Raw genomic sequence first — 18,218 nt, forward strand, 5'->3', positions numbered from 1 at the left:
TGGCACACTCTCCAGCTACGGTGGGGCCAGCACACTGTCCAGCCACCTTGGGCCAGTGAAACGGAAAAAGTTCCCTTGTCGCCCTTGCAGGGTGTGTGAGAAGGGGAGTGGCGTGCTTCTTCAGTGCTCCGCTGCCCAAACCTCCAGGGGAGCTTACAGACGGGCAGGCTGTGGGGCTCCGACCCCGCAGCAGTGTCTAGGGGTGAATGTTGACAGCTGAAGCCCCAGTGGGCATGTGTTACGGGGGCTCTTTTAGTTTGTCGTCTGTAGGGTGGCTTGTGTTAGTCAGAGGGCTTTCTGGATCCTGGGGTTCTTGCCTTGTGTACCAGAAGAGTCAGATCACATGTGGACTTGGAGAATGAGTGCAAGGTTTTATTGAGGGGAGGGGGCTTCCAGCAGATAGGGGAAGCCAGAAAGGGGTGGAGTGGGAAGGTTTTCCCCTGGGGTGGGGCTGCTGTGCACCCAGACTCTCCTCCAACTGCCCCAGCCAAACTCCGTGTGGTTCTGCCAGTCGGTGGCCTGCCAGCATGCTGGTGCCTATCAGTGCGTTCATCTCGATGTCCAGCCGCCCATGTGTGTCTCCGCTGATGTGCTCCTCTCCACGTCCAGCTGCCTCTGTCTGCTAAGGTCTCGGGGGGGTTTCTAAGCACAGGATGGGGGCGTGGCAGGCCAGGGTGGTTGTGAGAAATGCAACATTTGGGTAGGAAGTGCCTGTTCTCACCTAGGTCCGTGGGGTTGGAGCCCCAGTCAGGGACCACGCCCTCCTCTACCCAGCACTTCCCTTCCCCGCTTCCATATCATTTAAATGGACCACATTTTCCCTTCCCAGCACTTGCTTTCCATATCAACAGCACATTCTCAGCCACTGTGGGGTCAGCACACTCTCCAGCTACGTGGGGCAGCAGCGGCTGGGCTCCATCTCAGGTCTGCACCAGACCCTCATTCTTAAACCCCTGCGTCTCGGCCTGCACATGTCCCAGCTTCCTCAAGTCTTGACTCCCAATGTCCCAGCCTCCTTGAGGTCTCAGTCTCCCTGTTCCAGGCCTCAGCCTCTCCTGAGTCCCTGCCTAGCTCAGTTCCTACCTCCCACATCCCCTCCCCAGGTCTCTGCTACCATGGCCCACCCAGCTGCACCCCCGCCCCATGCGTCTCCTGGGACCCAGGAGGCCACTCATGGGCTAAGCCTGGTGGCATCCGCGTGTAAACCTTGCTCTGAGCACACGCTCATCGCTGTGGCTGCTGACTTTCACTGTGCATATTAAATGCCATTAAGATGGATGGGATTGTTTTTCAGTGTCCAGAGGACTGCAGCACATGGAGAAACAGCCGCCCTGCAGGGCCTCTCCCCGAGCTCTGGCGGGTGAGCCCTTGGTGGGAGGGGCTGGGGAGCAGGGACCCATTTAGTGTGTGGTTGGGGGAGAAGGTAGGAGGCAGGTGGGACCCTCGCCGGAGCCTCTCCTGAGATGCCCTAAGGGCTGGGAATGGGAGCTACTTGGTGGGAGAACCCAGCGGGGATTTCCTATCCCTGGGCTGTGGCCATGCCGAGGACCCTCTTGCTGTTGCCTCTCACAAGGCCACTCGGCCCCTGCTCACTGTGCGACCTTACACAGCAGCTCAGCCTCTCTGAGCCCCTCTGTCATCTTTAGCCACTGCCCACCAGAGTCCCCTGGGAGCCGCTGGCCGAGGCAAGGCTGGGCAGGGGGCTGACATAGGCTCTCACGCCTTCAGATGCCCTCAAATGGGATTCAACCCCGTCTTGGCTCCTGAGACCTCCCAGCCTGGGCTCTGAGGGTCTGTCCAGACCTGCAGGTAGATGGCTGGGCCTGCAGGGACAGAGGCGGCCGGCGGAGGGCAGCAGAGGGCCGCAGAACTGAGTGGTCGGCACTCACCAGGCCGGGATGTGTCCACCCTGCAGGCAGACAGCCCTGCCTCTGCCCTGGGCCTTGTCTCACCCCAGGACACCCCAGGCCCCGGCTCAGCTGCAGCAGGGAGGCCAGGCCTCACCCCTCTCCCTCCTGACGCCTGCCCAGCCACTGGCTTGGGCCACTGCCCTCTGGGCCTCTCCTGCCACCCACCCCAGCACTGGGCCCCCAGATGCCCCTGCTTCCCTCCCAAAGGTCCCTCCTGGACACCATCCTGGCCCAGTCAGGATGCCAGCACAGGATCTCCCCAAAACACTCCGGGCCCTGGAGGACAGGGTGAGGCTCCAGCACCTTCCAGGTGGCACTCATGATGAACAATCCCAGGGGTCACGCACCCTGGACCCATCTCCCCCAACACAGAGACCCCAACACAGGCCCTCAGCCATGAGTATGGACACACAAGGCTCCCGGGGTATGGGCAGAGGGTTGACACTGGCTCAGAGCGTGGGCACCATGGCACAGGGCGAGACAGAGACTCAGCCCCCAGGGTAGCGGCCAGTGCTGACCTCGGGCTGGGCCAGGGCCTGGCCACGCTGAACCAGGTCTGAGCATCCTCAGGGGCCAGCCTATCCCTGTGGGGTCCCCACAAAGGAGGCCATGGGCTGGGCCCACCTCGAGCTCAGCATCTTGAGGGCCACAGAGCCTCGTGGCCCAGGCCACTAGTGGTCCCTTTGTGTTCTCTGGTGACAGGAAGCCCTCGTTCCCATCAGCCCAGTCTGTCAGCTCCCTCTGCCCCAGGGTGAGGCCTCTATGGTGAGGCCCATGGTCCTGGCTCCAACCTAGCACTCCTCGGGACCCGCTCCCATGCCCGGCTCCCTGCCAGACCCACACACCCAACCCGGCTAACACCAGCCCCACCCCGTCCTCCACTCTCCTTCACTGGTCCCCTCTCCGTCCTCCTCCCACCCACTCTTGAGAAACCTCCTGCACATGAGCACCTGTCCATCCCCACACCTGCTCACCAGGCCTGGCTGGGCCTGACCCTCTCCCGAACTGAGGGCTGCAGCCTGGTCAGCTCGGCTCATCAGCACAGACTTGTTTCTGTCACAACAGCTGGTGAGGACTGAGCAGACAATGGGCTAGCCAGGTCTCCACGGCCTGCCCCGGGCACCGTGATGTTCCAGGGTGGTGCAATGAGGGAGGAGGTCCAGGTGGCTGACAGCTGGCTGAGGCAGAATGCGGTGATTGGCGCTGCCCAGAGGGGAGGTGGGCCCCTGGGCTGAGGGAGCCCCAAGGAACAGAGCTGAACCCACCACTAACAAAAGATGGGCCAGGGCCAGAGCCAACACCATATGCCACAGCACGCAGAACAAAGGCCACATGCCCTGTCCTCAGCTGGCCATGTGTCCCCTCCAGGCCTGTCCTGGCTTCCTGACCGCCTCATCTCCACTGTCCCTGGTAGCCGCCCTCACTGTACCCTTCTCCATGCTGCCCTCTGAATGAAGTCACCATGTCCGAGGGGACATGGATGACTCCAGTTGGCATGGCCTTGCCCATCCCTTGGGGCTGCAGCACAGTGGCCACCCTCTCCTCACTGCTGGGAATGTTCTGGAGCTGAGTTGGTGCAGGGAGGGTGAAGAGGCCCCGAGCCCTCCACACACCCACCCCTGGCAGCAGTTAGCAGAGGCTGGGGAGAGAAGGGTGTGAGCTCTTGCAGACATGGCACCCCAGGGTATCCTGTGCCAGGGGACACTTTGGCCATGAAGGGACTGTCTGGGCATGGCAAGCTCTGGGGGGCATCAAGGGTGCCCTGACAGCACTTGTAGGGGAGCAGGGTCCCAGTCTCAGCACAGTCCAGTCAGACGGGCCTGGCCTGAGTTCCAACTGCCTCTCCCAGCTGTTTGACCCCAAACATCATGGTTTTCTGGCCTCTGGAATGGAGCTGGGGAGGGATGAAAGCATTACCGAGGGTGGAAGAGGAACCACAAAGTCCTGTGGAAGGGCATGGCAGCTGTGAGCCTTTCATTCTGAGTATCTGAGACCCCAGGAGGGGCTGGGCGCTCGTCTGGGCTGAAGTCTCACAGTGAGGGGCGGCGGTCACAGCCAGGATGCGCCATTCATTGCCATTGAGGAGGTCTGGGAAGAGAGGTGGTTTGGGGGACACCATCTGGGGTCCCTGGGCCGGAGGGTCCCGTCTTTGGAATGGAGGGGCCGGGGACCATTCCAGAACAGTGTCCAGGAAAGAAGGGGCTCTAAGCGGGCCGTCCAGCCCCCTCCTGCTGTGTGGGGCTCTGTGCTGAGTGCATGACCCCCCAGCCCCCGGCCTGTTTGATGGCTTCTCCCCTCCCCTCTCTGCTGCCTGGTCCCCTGGAGCTCTCCCTTCCCCACCATGGGGCTGAGTTAAAGAAAAAACTGATTCCAGCAGATGAGGGGAGGAACAGCCCTGCTGGAGGCAAGGTGGGCGTGGGGGGAGTTTGTCTCCCCCGATGCGCAGGCAGTGGCTGGAGGAGCGTCTTCAGAGGTGGAGGATGAAAACTCAGACTCTGGAGATGGCCGTGCCCTGTTTTTCGGTGTGAGGCAGCGACGGCGAGACTGAGATCCTGGTGTCGTGGGCACCTGAGCTCTAGCTCCCCTCGGCGAGCGCTCGTCCCTTCGTGCCTAGGCGAGAGCCGGCTCTTCCCCGGGAGATGCGTTTGTCCCAGGCTCGGGGGCTCAGTGGGAGTTCATGCTGCGCTGGAGGCTCTTGGCCACCGCTCTAATCGCCTTGTGCTGCCGCAGCGCCAGCTCCGTCGCCAGCGGTGAGCCTCCCGATTCCCCCCCTTGCCCCTGGCGGCGGCGATGACCGGGGAGAAGATCCGCTCACTGCGGAGGGACCACAAGCCCAGCAAAGAAGAAGGGGACCTGCTGGAGCCCGGGGATGAGGAAGCGGCGGCTGCCCTCGGCGGCACCTTTACCAGAAGCAGGATTGGCAAGGGCGGCAAAGCTTGTCATAAGATCTTCAGTAACCATCACCACCGGCTCCAGCTGAAGGCAGCTCCGGCCTCCTCCAATCCCCCCGGCGCCCCGGCTCTGCCGCTGCACAATTCCTCCGTGACTGCCACCTCCCAGTCCCCGGCCCTTCTGGCCGGCACCAACCCCGTTGCTGTCGTCGCGGATGGAGGCAGTTGCCCCGCACACTACCCGGTGCACGAGTGCGTCTTCAAGGGGGATGTGAGGAGACTCTCCTCTCTCATCCGCACGCACAATATCGGACAGAAAGATAATCACGGAAATACTCCTTTACACCTTGCTGTGATGTTAGGAAATAAAGAATGTGCCCATTTACTTTTGGCTCACAATGCTCCAGTCAAGGTGAAAAATGCTCAGGGATGGAGCCCTCTGGCGGAAGCCATCAGCTATGGAGATAGACAGATGATTACAGCTCTTTTGAGGAAGCTTAAGCAGCAATCCAGGGAAAGTGTTGAAGAAAAACGACCTCGATTATTAAAAGCCCTGAAAGAGCTAGGTGACTTTTATCTAGAACTTCACTGGGATTTTCAAAGCTGGGTGCCTTTACTTTCCCGAATTCTGCCTTCCGATGCATGTAAAATATACAAACAAGGTATCAATATCAGGCTTGACACAACTCTCATAGACTTTACTGACATGAAGTGCCAACGAGGGGATCTAAGCTTCATTTTCAATGGGGATGCGGCGCCCTCTGAATCTTTTGTAGTATTAGACAATGAACAAAAAGTTTATCAGCGAATACATCATGAGGAATCAGAGATGGAAACAGAAGAAGAGGTTGATATTTTAATGAGCAGTGATATTTACTCTGCAACTTTATCAACAAAATCAATTTCTTTCACGCGTGCCCAGACAGGATGGCTTTTTCGGGAAGATAAAACAGAAAGAGTAGGAAACTTTTTGGCAGACTTTTATCTGGTGAATGGACTTGTTTTAGAATCAAGGAAAAGAAGAGAACATCTCAGTGAAGAGGATATTCTTTGAAATAAGGCCATCATGGAGAGTTTGAGTAAAGGTGGAAACATAATGGAACAGAATTTTGAGCCGATTCGAAGACAGTCTCTTACACCTCCTCCTCAGAACACTATTACATGGGAAGAATATATATCTGCTGAAAATGGAAAAGCTCCTCATCTGGGTAGAGAATTGGTGTGCAAAGAGAGTAAGAAAACGTTTAAAGCTACGATAGCCATGAGCCAGGAATTTCCCTTAGGGATAGAGTTGTTATTGAATGTTTTAGAAGTAATAGCTCCCTTCAAGCACTTTAACAAGCTTAGAGAATTTGTTCAGATGAAGCTTCCTCCAGGCTTTCCTGTAAAATTAGATATACCTGTGTTTCCCACAATCACAGCCACTGTGACTTTTCAGGAGTTTCGATACGATGAATTTGATGGCTCCATCTTTACTACACCTGATGACTACAAGGAAGACCCAAGCCGTTTTCCTGATCTTTAACTGACGTGGAAAAGGATGCCGTCTAACCAAGGAAAGAAAATTCAGAGACCCTAGAAGTGGATCCAAATAGAAGGGACAAATGCTCTCAGTGAAGAAAAGGGAATTGCACATTGAATCGACACATCAGTAATATGATACAGTGAAATGGGCCTCTACTAAGAATTTCAGCGAGTTTTCTGATGTGCCATTTTTGGTCTTTTTAAAAATATACATATTATAATTGTAATAGTTTGACACATTAATGACCCTAAGACCTTCGTATGTAAAGCAGCTCTGAGTGCTGTGATTTGTTTTTAAAAATTTTTACACTTCTTGTTGAAATATATATGCATATAAATATATCTATATCTATATCTAAAACACTCCTGGACCATTAACGTAAATTAAATGTCTTAAGAGATATGGAGCCCCTTTAAACTTGTCATCTTTATGCAAGGTGACATTTATAAATATTCCTTCGAGCTTTGTTTTCATAAAATGTAAACTATGTAACATTATGTATAGTTCAGTAATTTGAATGTTTGTTCAATATAATGAACTAGAAGGAATGCAATTTTCTGTAGATGAATGAACCAAATGGTAACCATTAAACAATTGCATTTATATGTTGCAATACATTTCAGAAGGAGCGTTCACTCTGCAGGGAATAAGGTACCTCCTTTAGCACCTTAGTGCAATTCATTGTGGTGCTATTTGTTTTTACCTGAATGTTTGTTACTAATCTTCCTTTCATAGAACCTCTATTTTTTTTTTCTAAACTCGAGTTTGAGTCCTTGTTACGTTCATCATAAGGTAATGGTTAGCATGTTTAAAGTATTCCTCTTCCAAATCTCAGCACTTTAAAAAAATTCCAAATTTTTAAACTTGCTTCCTAATAAGTGCACATCAGTCTGATTATTTTGTTTTTAGTAGAATATGGATGCATTGGTGTCAGTTTTAAAAAACAATACACATATTTTAGACAACCCTACATATTTAATCACTTCAAAATAAGATAAAAACATTTTATATGCTAACAGAATATATTTGTTACAAGTTAAGGTCCAGAAGTATACACAAGATTGATTACTCCTATTTTTTTTTTAAATCAAGGAAAATATTGATTTCATTGTCTCCAAAGTGATAAAAACATGTATTACTCATTTTTGCACTTAAAATTTTTCTTATTTATTCCAAGATGGTTTGAAGGTCCAAGTATGAAAATAAATTAGGGGGATTAATGTATAACAGTTATAAAGTATCATGTATTAAAGAGCTTTCTTAGATCGATGTTTTTAAAATGTATCCTGATAAATGTCTTAAGAATGCATCTGTCAAGTTTTTTAGACTGACCAGTAGCTTAAAACTTTTTCCAGGATTTTAGGTACTTTGAAAGGAGTTTAGAGACCCTTACTGAAAATATGACTTAAGAATCCAAAGCATAAACCGTAAGAAAAATTTTAAATAAACATCTTCAAAGCCGCATCTTCCATACTGATACATGCATTGCATATGTTGACATTAAATACATTTTATAATGAAGAAAAATAATCATAGTTAAAAACTGAAAGACCTAATTACTACCTTACATGGACCTATTGAATTTTGGGGGAACGTGTTAGTAAACCCGGACTAGCTTTGTTGAATAGAAGTTGATCCCTGTTATTTAGGAAATGGGTAGATCAAATGACTTAGAGACTGAGTTATCCTATCAGTGGTTACGTGGGGTTGGAGACACTGAAAGGCAGTGATCACTGTTGCTTCTAGGCTCCCTTACTTTGTAGGAATATGGTATACTTTCAGGAATATGCTATATATGTTTTCATAAGTACAGACACCTTAGGGAGGAAAAAAACGTGGGTAATTGAAGCTTGTGGTTGATTAATTTCCTAACAGCACAGCTATGAATATTTTGCTGGGGTACACTGGAGGTAGGAAGACTACTGGAAATTTTTGCACTTGAATTTTGTCTTTAAAGCTTTTTTCTTTAAAGAATGGTAGAAACAGATTATCCATTCCAAAATGTCTTTTCTCTGATCACAAAGAGCAAACAAATGTCAATCTCTCTTATGATGGTGAAAAAAAGGAATTAATCGATGCAAATAAACTTTTCACAGTAAAAAAAAAAAAAAAAAAAAAGAAAAGAAAACTCAGACTCTGGCCTGTGGGTCCCAGCTCTAGGCTTCCCAACCCCCAGGCTCCCCAAAAGGTCTGTAGTGTCCTGGGCACCCAGGCCCCGATCTTGGGGGAAGGGGGCACAGTGCCTCCCACAAGCGGCTCGGCCCAGCCTCAGGGCTCCTCACGCACACCCAGGGCCTCTGGAGTGGGCATCTCCTGCACCCTCCGCTTCCCTCAGCTCAAAACAAGGGCAGGTTCGAAAGGTGCGTGCAGCTCATCGTACACACGGGTTTGGAATTTCCAACGCGGTGCCTCCAATTTCATAAAATATTGCCCCACTTTAGACATTCTCAAGGAAAGGAAATGGGGGCTGCGAGGGACCAGGGCCTGTGGAGGGTGGGGCTGGGGGAAGCAGCCATGGGACCCTTTCCCCGCTCCTTTCATTCTGGCTCAGATATTTTTAGATGAAATAAAATCTCTGATTCAGTGGTAGTTTCTGCACTGCCCCCAGGGTCTGGGGTCAGAATTCCCCCGCTGGGGCACAATAGGTGCCATTTCCCATATTTGGGGGTTCAGGGAACAGGGTGTGAGCCATGAGGGGAGGGGCTTGGGAAGGTGGGGATGGGCCACTGGAGGCTGTAGGCCGGCATCCTGGTGTGGCAGCCTCCACCACGGCAGGCAGGTCATTTGATGCCCAAGGCCCAGGGTCCCCTGTCCAAGGTGAGGAGCCGTGGCTGGGTCTCTGGGGAGGCCAGGCTGCCTGCAGTGGACTGGCTGTACCCTGGAGCCCCGCGCTAATGCCCATCCTCAGATGCTCCCAGCTCCGGCTTGCCTCAGGGCCTTGGCACTGGTGGCCCCTCCCGGTCTCCTGTCCTGTCTTCAGAGCCTATGGCAGCAGCCCCACGTGATTTCCAGCTCTGCAGTCTGCTTTGGGCTGCGTTTCCTCACTGCAGGCCCAGCTGGCTCTCAGCATGGTATCTGCCTGGGTGCCCACATCACAGAGACTGGGGTATGGAGGATGGCAGGCTCCCAGGGGACCCTCTGGGCCGCTCTCCAGGTTGGGTGCATGCTGGACGCTCACTCCATTCTGCCCTCCATTTGCCCATGCTCCGTCCACCCAGCCGGGCCCGGAGGGTCAGGGATGTGTGGGTGGGTGCTGCACAGAGGCCCTGGCTATGGGTCAGAGGGCCCAGCCTCAAGACTGCGGCCTGGCCTGAGCGTGGGCGCAGCCTGGCTCCCCGACTCTCCCTCCCCATAAATAAAAGATTCCCTTCCTCCTTCCAGCTTGCGCAGCCGCCGCCTGCTCGCCGGCCCGGCCCTTTGTGCCCACGCGTTGCCATGGAGGTGGGCGATTCAAAGGCCTGGCACTTCAAGGCTTCCCTCCTCTCCTGGCGGGCCGGGGCGGGGGTAGCCGGGATGGCTGCCCGAGCCCCAGTGGGTGCCGCCTCCTCTCTCCGACCAACAAAATGCCAGATCCTGCCAGGGCTAGGGCACCCACCAACTCTCACTCTGGTGTGAGCCGAGGCGGGCTGATCACGAGCCCAGGAGATCGAGACCATCCTGGCTAAGACAGTGAAACCCCGTCTCTACTAAAAATACAAAAAATTAGCCGGGTGTGGTGACGGGCGCCTGTAGTCCCAGCTACTGCAGAGGCTGAGGCAGGAGAATGGCGTGAACCTGGTAGGCGGAGCTTGCGGTGAGCCGAGATCAGGCCACTGGAATCCAGCCTGGGCGACAGAGGGAGACTCCGTCTCAAAAAAAAAAAAAAAAAAGAGTCTGGCTGTGTTGCCCAGGCTGGAGTGCAGTGGCGTGATTTCGACGCATCACAATCCCTGCCCCGCCCCCGGGTTCAAGTGATTCTCCTGTCTCAGCCGCCCGAGTAGCTGGTACTACAGGCGGGTGCCACCATGTCTGACTAAATTTGTATTTTTACTAGAGACGAGGTTTCACTATGTTGGCCAGGCTGGTCTCCAACTACTGATCTCCTGATCGCCCGCCCCGACCTCCCAAAATGCTGGGATGCGTGAGCCGCCACGCCTAGCCACTATTTTTTCTTTCTTTCGTGTGTGTGTGTGTGTGTGTGTGTGTGTGAGATGAAGTTTCGCTCTTGTTGCCGAGGTTGGAGTGCAATGGTGCGATCTCAGCTCACTGTAATCCCCGCCTCAGCAGGAGAGCAGGCATCTTCAGTGATCCACTGGCGGATCTGCAGCCATTGTGCGCGCCAGGTCTTCCCATGCCTTTTGTGCGCGCGCCTCTCCTTCCAGTACCTACCCCGCGAGCGTCCCCCAGCCTCCCGCCATTGCCAGCAGGTGCTGAGATCGCGCCATTGCACCCCAGCCTGGGGGACAAGAGCGAAACTCCATCTCAAAAAAAAAAAGATGAAAATTTTGGAAAAATATGGAAGAAACCAAATGGATTTCTAGCTCAACTAAATCGTAATTATTGAGTTTCTGTTTTTTGCAAGGAACCATATATTTCATGTCCACAATCAGGGCCACAGTCCCAGCTCTCAAGTGTGGGTGTTTCCTAAGCAAACTGAAGAACACAGGCATAAAAGTGCATTAAATTAATAAATCTTTTTCTCTCTGTCTCTTATTTATTTATTTATTTTGAGACGGAGGTTCGCACTGTCACCCAGGCTGGAGTGCAGTAGCGAGATCTCAGGTCACTGCAAGCTCTGCCTCCGGAGTTCACGCCATTCTCCTGCCTCAGCCCCTGGAGTAGCTGGGGCTACAGGCGCCCGCCACCACGCCCGGCTCATTTTTTGTAGTTTTAGTAGAGACGGGGTTTCGCTATGTTGGCCAGGCAGGTCTCCAACTCCTGACCTCGTGATCGGCCCGCCTCTGCCTTCCAAAGTGCCACCGCGCCCGGCCTTTTTTTTTAAGACAGAGACTCGGCCGGGCGCGGTGGTTCACGCCTTTAATCCCAGCACTTTGGTAGGCCGAGGCGGGCTGATCACGAGGTCAGGAGATCTAGACCATCCTGGCTAACACGGTGAAACCCCGTCTCTACTAAAAATACAAAAAATTAGCTGGGTGTGGTGGCGGGTGCCTGTAGTCCCAGCTACTCCCCAGGCTGAGGCAGGAGAATGGCGTGAACCTGGTAGGCGGAGTTTGCGGTGAGCCCAGATCAGGCCACTGGAATCCAGCCTGGGCGACAGAGGGAGACTCCGTCTCAAAAAAAAAAAAAAAAAGACAGAGTCTAGCTCTGTTGTCCAGGCTGGAGTGCAGTGGCACGATCTCGACGCATCACAATCCCTGCCCCGCCCCCAGGTTCAAGTGATTCTCCTGTCTCAGCCGCCCGAGTAGCTGGTACTACAGGAGCGTGCCACCATGTCTGACTAAATTTGTATTTTTACTAGAGACGGGGTTTCACTATGTTGGCCAGGCTGGTCTCCAACTACTGATCTCCTGATCCGCCCGCCCCGACCTCCCAAAGTGCTGGGATGCGTGAGCCCCCACGCCTAGCCACTACTTTTTCTTTCTTTCGTGTGTGTGTGTGTGTGTGTGTGTGACGAAGTTTTGCTCTTGTTGCCGAGGTTGGAGTGCAATGGTGCGATCTCAGCTCACTGTATCCCCGCCTCAGCGGGAGAGCAGGCATCTTCAGTGATCCACTGGCGAATCTGCAGCCATTGTGCGCGCCAGGTCTTCCCATGCCTTTTGTGCGCGCGCCTCTCCTTCCAGTACCTATCCCGCGAGCGTCCCCCAGCCTCCCGCCATTGCCAGCAGGGGCTGAGATCGCGCCATTGCACTCCAGCCTGGGGAACAAGAGCGAAACTCCATCTCAAAAAAAAAAAGATGAAAATTTTGGAAAAATATGGAAGAAACCAAATGGATTTCTAGCTCAACTAAATCGTAATTATTGAGTTTCTGTTTTTTGCAAGGAACCATATATTTCATGTCCACAATCAGGGCCACAGTCCCAGCTCTCAAGTGTGGGTGTTTCCTAAGCAAATTGAAGAACACAGGCATAAAAGTGAATTAAATTAATAAACCATTTTCTCTCTGTCTCTCTCTCTGTCTTTTTTATTTTATTTATTTATTTATTAATTTATTTATTTATTTATTTATTTTTTGAGACGGAGGTTCGCACTGTCACCCAGGCTGGAGTGCAGTGGCGAGATCTCGGGTCACTGCAAGTTCCGCCTCCCGAGCTCACGCCATTCTCCTGCCTCAGCCTCCGGAGTAGCTGGGAGTACAGGCCAGGCTGGTCTCCAACTCCTGATCTCGTGATCCGTCCGCCCCGACCTTCCAAAGTGCTAGGATTATAGGTATAGGACACCACGCCGGGTACTCTTTTTTTTCTTTTTCTTTTTTTTCTTTTGAGACGGAGTTTTGCTCTTGTTGCCCAGGCTGGAGTGCAATGGTGCGATCTCAGCTCACTGCAATCTCCACCTCAGCAGGACAGCAGGAATCTTCAGTGATCCACGGACAGATCTGCAGCCATTGTGGGCACCTGTTCTTCCCGCGACCTTTGTGCCCGGGTCTCTCCTTCCACTACCTCTTCCATGCGCCCCCGCCCCCACGCCCGCGGCCGTCGTTTCCGGCAGGTATCTTGCACGGGTACCTTGCAGCGCTAATTAATCCGTTAAGGTCGCTCTGTCACTCGCGCCATTCTGTGCACGCGCACCCACTGCCTCAGCTTTAAAAGATGCATTGCCCGGCAAACTTGCCGCGCTAATCCGTTAAGGTCGCTCCGCCACTCGCGCCGGTTCTTTGCACGCGCAGCCACTCCCTCGGGTTTAAAAGGCGCGTTGCCCGGCAACAGAAGAAACTGCTGGCTTAGCGGTTGGCCGAATTGGCAGCTCGACGTGGACGCTCAGCGCCCAGCTCTCGAGAGTTCAAAAACGACGGTTCCCCACTGCTCCCAGGAGCGGTTACCTGGGCACTCTGTGCCCCTCATTCCTGTCCGGGCCCAGGCCGAGGACCTGCCAGTAGGGCTCAGTTGCCTGGAGCCCGTTCAGCCCATCCCCCAGTTCACTTTGCTTGTGGGATCTCCCCGTTGCTCCTGCCCCTCGACTGAGTGGCAGGCCATCCTACAAGCACCCAGACACTTGGCATCAGTGCTATCCAGACAACTGTAAGAAGGTTTTCCGTGATCCTGCGAGCTCTGTGTTCATTCCTGGTGATCCTGCCTTCGGTTTCATGGCACAGGTACCACAGCAAGCCAGTACTGTGTGCTCCAAGTTCCAGGGCATCCTCCAGCTCAGCCACTGCACTGAGCACAAGGACTCTCTGTGGGGCCCAGGAGCAGGAAGTCACCCCTTTGGGGCCCGCAACACCTGGCTGTCCCCACACTTGTGTCCAGGGAAGGTAGTGTTGAGGGCCCTCAAGGAGAGCGGGGCAGGGATGCCTGAGCAGGACAAGGACCCTAGAGTCCAAGAGAGTCCTGATTATCAGAGAAGAGTCCCCGAGGTCACCGGGGATGCACGCTCTGAATTTAGGCCCCTGCGGGACAATGGAGGCCTCTCTCCCTTTGTGCCCAGGCCCGGGCCTCTGCAGAGAGACCTCCATGCCCAGAGGTCAGAAGTCACATATCACGAGAGATCCCAGACCTCCTGGACGAGCTCGGGCACCAAACGCAATGCCATCTCGAGCTCCTACAGCTCCATGGGAGGCTTCCCGTGGCTAAAGCGGAGGAGGGGGTCAGCCTCATCCCACTGCCAGCTGACCATCAGGTCCTCAAAGACAGCGAGTGAGGACAGGCCTCAGGCTGTCTCTTCGGGTCACACCCGGTATGAAAAGGCAGCAGATATAGCACCAGGGCAGACACTCGCCACCAGGAATGGCTCCCCCAGATCCCAGGCGTCTAGGCCCCGTAGACGCAAGTTTCCCCTGCGGCCACGCAGGCGAGGGGAGCCCCTGATGCTGCCGCCTCCCTTAGAGCTGGGGTTCCGGGTCACTGCTGAAGACCTGGACCGGGAGAAGGAGGCTGCGTTCGAGCGCATCAACAGTGTACTGCGGGGCGAGCCCAAGGCCATCTGGGACTGCAGACCCTCATGGCCTGCCCACACTTTGTCCTCACTTGCAACAGGGGCTTCTGGTCTGCCTGCTGTCTCTAAAGCACCCAGTATGGATGCACAGCAGGAGAGACACAAGTCCCAAGACTGCCTGGGCCCAGTGGCCCCCCTAACATCTGCTGCAGAGGTCCCCTCCACAGCTCCTGTGTCTGGGAGGAAGCGCAGACCATCAGCCTCCCTGTTCTCCTCCTCACATCCCCTTCTTGCCACCTCTTCCCACTCCCGGGACTCAGCCCAGGTCACCTCGCTGATTCCTGTCCCCTTCCTAGCTGCAAGCATGGATGTGGGCATGAGAAGCCCAAGGCCTGGCACTTCTGGAGCCAGTTCTAGCCCTCCAGCCACACCCATGGAAATTGACAGTACAGAGGTGGGCCCAGGTCTGCATTCTGGAGCCAGTTCTAGCCCTCCAGCCACACCCATGGAAATTGACAGTACAGAGGTGGGCCCAGGTCTGCATTCTGTCAGAAGAAACCCTTTAAAGAGAAAGGCCCGATGGTAATAGGGCACGGGGGGGTGGGGCCTGAACACCAGGGGGCCCCCAAGGCAGCACACTTCCATGGTGACCACAGGACCTGGCACGGGGAGCAACTCTGTTGGGTGGCACTTTTGTCTTTACTTTCCATCACATCCCTGGGGGACCATTTAAGCCGACGCCCGCAATTGCAAGTCCGGGATCCAGTGCCACTGCAAACAAGGCAGGCTTCACGTGCAAGTCTGGACCGGCTTCTGACCCTAGCAACCCCACTTCCCGCGTGGGCACAGCAAGGAGGAACCTGGCCTCTAAGGCTCCCTCATGTGCTGTCAGGAGTTCTGCTGGACACAGGTCCAGTGGGCCATCCTCCAGCTCATCCTTCTCCATGTGGGGCTTTTGAGCCCGTCAGAAATTCCTTGCTTACAGTGAGATCCAGAAGAGTTTTCTCTAGGTTTCCTTCCAAGATTTTTGTACTTTCGTATCTTAACATTCACATTTAAGTCTTGAATCTATCTTGAAGTGATTTGTCTATATGCTGAGAGATAAGGGTCCAGTTTCATTCTTCTGCATGTGGCCATCCAGCCCTCCTAGTACCATTCATTGAAGAGGGTGTCCTTTCCCCAGTGTGTGTTTCTGTCGGCTCTGTCAAAGATCAATTGGCTGTGAATATGTGTCTGTCTTTCTGGGTTCTCTCATCTGTCCCACTGATCTAAGTGTCTAGTTTTATGCTAGGATTATACTATTTTGGATACTATGCACTTGTCAAAAATTTTGTAGTTCTAATTTGCAGTGAAATGGGATGCCTCTAGTTTTGTTGTTTTTGCTGAGCATGACTTTGGGTCTTTGAGCTCTTTTTTGGTTCCTTTTTATGAATTGTAGGACTTTCCAATTCTGTGAGTGATGACATTGGTATTTTGGTAGGGGTTGTATTGAATCTCTAGACTGCTTCGGGCAGTATGGTCAATTTAATGCTGTGAATTCCTTCCATGAGCATGAAATGATTGTCCATTTCTTTCTGTCCTCTTAAATATATTCATCAGTGTTTTGTAGTTTTCCTTGTAGAAATCTTTCACCTCCTTGGGAAATTTCTTCTGTGGCATACATTTTTCCATGTTGTTGCTATTGTAAATGGGATTGCCTTCTTAATTTCTTTCCCAACCAGACCATTATTGGTGTATAGAAATGCTGCTGATTTTGTTGTTGTTGTTGTTGATTCTGTATTCTGCAAATGACTGTATTAATTTATTTATCAGGTCTAGGGGTTTTCTGGTGGAGCCTTTACATGTTTCTAGATCCAAGATCACATCTTCATCAGATAAGAAGAATTCGATGTCCTCTTTTCCAGTGTGGATGCCTTTTATTGTCTTCTCTTCCCTGATTGTGTGATATCAAATAGGAGTGGTGAGAATGGGCATCCTCCTCTTGTTCCTGTTTACAGAGGAAATGCTTTCAACTTTTCCCCATTCTGTAGTAGGTTAGCTATGGCTTTGTCGTATCAGCTTTTATTTTATTTTCAGGTATGTTGTTTTGTTTGTTTGTGTTTTTTGAGACAGAGTCTTGCTCTTGCCGCCCAGGCTGGAGTGCAATGATGTGATCTTGGCTCACTGCTACCTCCGCCTCCTGGGTTCAAGCGATTCTCCTGCCTCAGCCTCCTGAGTAGCTGGGATACCTGGCGCATGCCACCACGCCTGGCTAGTTTTCATACTTTTAAGTAGAGATGGGGTTTCACCACGTTGGCCAGGCTGGTCTCCAACTCCTGACATCCGGTGATCCACCCACCTCAGCTTCCCAAAGGCTGGGATTACACTCGTGAGCCACTGCACCCAGGCCTGACATTTTCAGGTATGTTTCTTCTATACCTACTTTATTTGTTCCTTGTTTCAAGACATGGTCTCGCTGTGTCTTTCATGTTGGAATACAGTGGCACGATCATAGCTGCAGCTTTGAACTCCTGAGCTGAAGCCACTTCAGCCTTCTGAGCAGCTGAGACTAGCAGTGCATGTCACCAGAGCTGGCTAGTTTTTGTTTGTAGAGATCTATGTTCCTCAGGTTGGCCTTGAACTGTTGATCTCAATTGATCCTCCCAGCTCAGCCTCCCAAAAGCACTGGGTCGACAAGCATGAGCCACTGCCTGGCCCAGAGTCACATTTTAACATCACATCCTCATTGCTGGGCTCAAGTTTTGGCAGTGACTGAAAACTCTAAGGGAGAGTTTCTGGTCAGGCCCGGCCCATTCTGTGCATAGGAGGGGAATGGAAAAATGGCCAGTGGATGGTTCTTTTGGAGAACTGGCCAGACAAGCACTGAGATGCCGTTTCCTGGAATACAGGGCCGTGCCACGTCCAGCCCAACTGCCAGGTCCAGGGCCCTCGGCACCATCTAGTTTGGGAGCTCATTCAGAAGTGGCCTCATTTGCCCAAAGCAGCTGGTCTCCCTTCCAATCTGGTCCCATTTGAGAGATGCAACTGGGCCCTGTCTTCCAGGAAACCATTTCAGTGCGTGTGTGTCTTTGTCCCCGCGCTGGCTGGCCTCTCTGTACCGTGAGAACTTGGGTTATGCAAGGCTCAGCCTGTCAGCTGAGCATCATGAAGCAGCTCTCTTCTGTTCCATTGAGGCCAACCAGGCTCCAACACCCCTGCCCCGGGTCTGACCATTCTCCCCCTCACCCAGAAGTGACCTTCAACCCGATCCTGCTCCCTGTCTTCTGGCAGCTGCTCTGGGGAAGGGCATTTTGGCCTCAAGGGCTTAGCGTTTCATTTTCTGTTTTCTGTTTATCTTTCCAGAGCTGTCTGGGATAGCCCATGTGTTAGTCCCTGTACTGCTTCTTCAGAAGGCAATCAGGGCTTTCTTTCAGGGGTGGGTATAAAAGTTCTTGTGGCCAGGCGCGGTGGCTCACGCCTGTAATCCCAGCACTTTGGGAGGCTGAGGCGGGTGGATCACGAGGTCAGGAGATCGAGACTATCCTGGATAACATGGTGAAACCCCATCTCTACTAAAAATACAAAAAAATTAGCTGGGTGTGGTGGCGGGCGCCTGTAGTCCCAGCTATTCGGGAGGCTGAGGCAGGAGAATGGCATAAACCCGGGAGGCAGAGCTTGCAGTGAGCCGAGATCGCACCACTGCACTCCAGCCTGGGTGACAGAGCAAGACTCCATCTCAAAAAAAAAAAAGAAAACAAAACAAAAAAAAGTTCTTGTGACATTTGTGTGTGAAATCAGCCTTCACTCCATGGATAGGACCAGCACGCTTCCGCAGCACGACTCTGCAATCTTACTACATTTATTTTTTTATTTTGTATTTTATT

General features: G+C 52.8%; 1 protein-coding gene and 1 pseudogene across 2 annotated transcripts; both read left to right on the top strand.

Moving 5' to 3' along the window:
- Positions 1-4,415: 4,415 nt before the first annotated feature.
- Positions 4,416-7,596, top strand: LOC100583679 (annotated as a pseudogene). Its single transcript, XR_004030955.1, has one exon. The product of XR_004030955.1 is annotated as an ankyrin repeat domain-containing protein 13C pseudogene (transcript).
- A 5,971-nt stretch (positions 7,597-13,567) lies between these two features.
- On the top strand, positions 13,568-17,663 carry LOC115835838 (putative POM121-like protein 1). Its single transcript, XM_030815157.1, has 2 exons — positions 13,568-14,891; positions 17,626-17,663. The coding sequence occupies exons 1-2, from the start codon at positions 13,568-13,570 to the stop codon at positions 17,661-17,663; spliced, it is 1,362 nt and encodes a 453-aa protein (XP_030671017.1).
- The last annotated feature ends 555 nt before the right edge of the window (positions 17,664-18,218 follow it).

The sequence above is a fragment of the Nomascus leucogenys genome, chromosome 7b (assembly GCF_006542625.1).
Source record: "Nomascus leucogenys isolate Asia chromosome 7b, Asia_NLE_v1, whole genome shotgun sequence".
Taxonomy (NCBI): Eukaryota; Metazoa; Chordata; class Mammalia; order Primates; family Hylobatidae; genus Nomascus; species Nomascus leucogenys.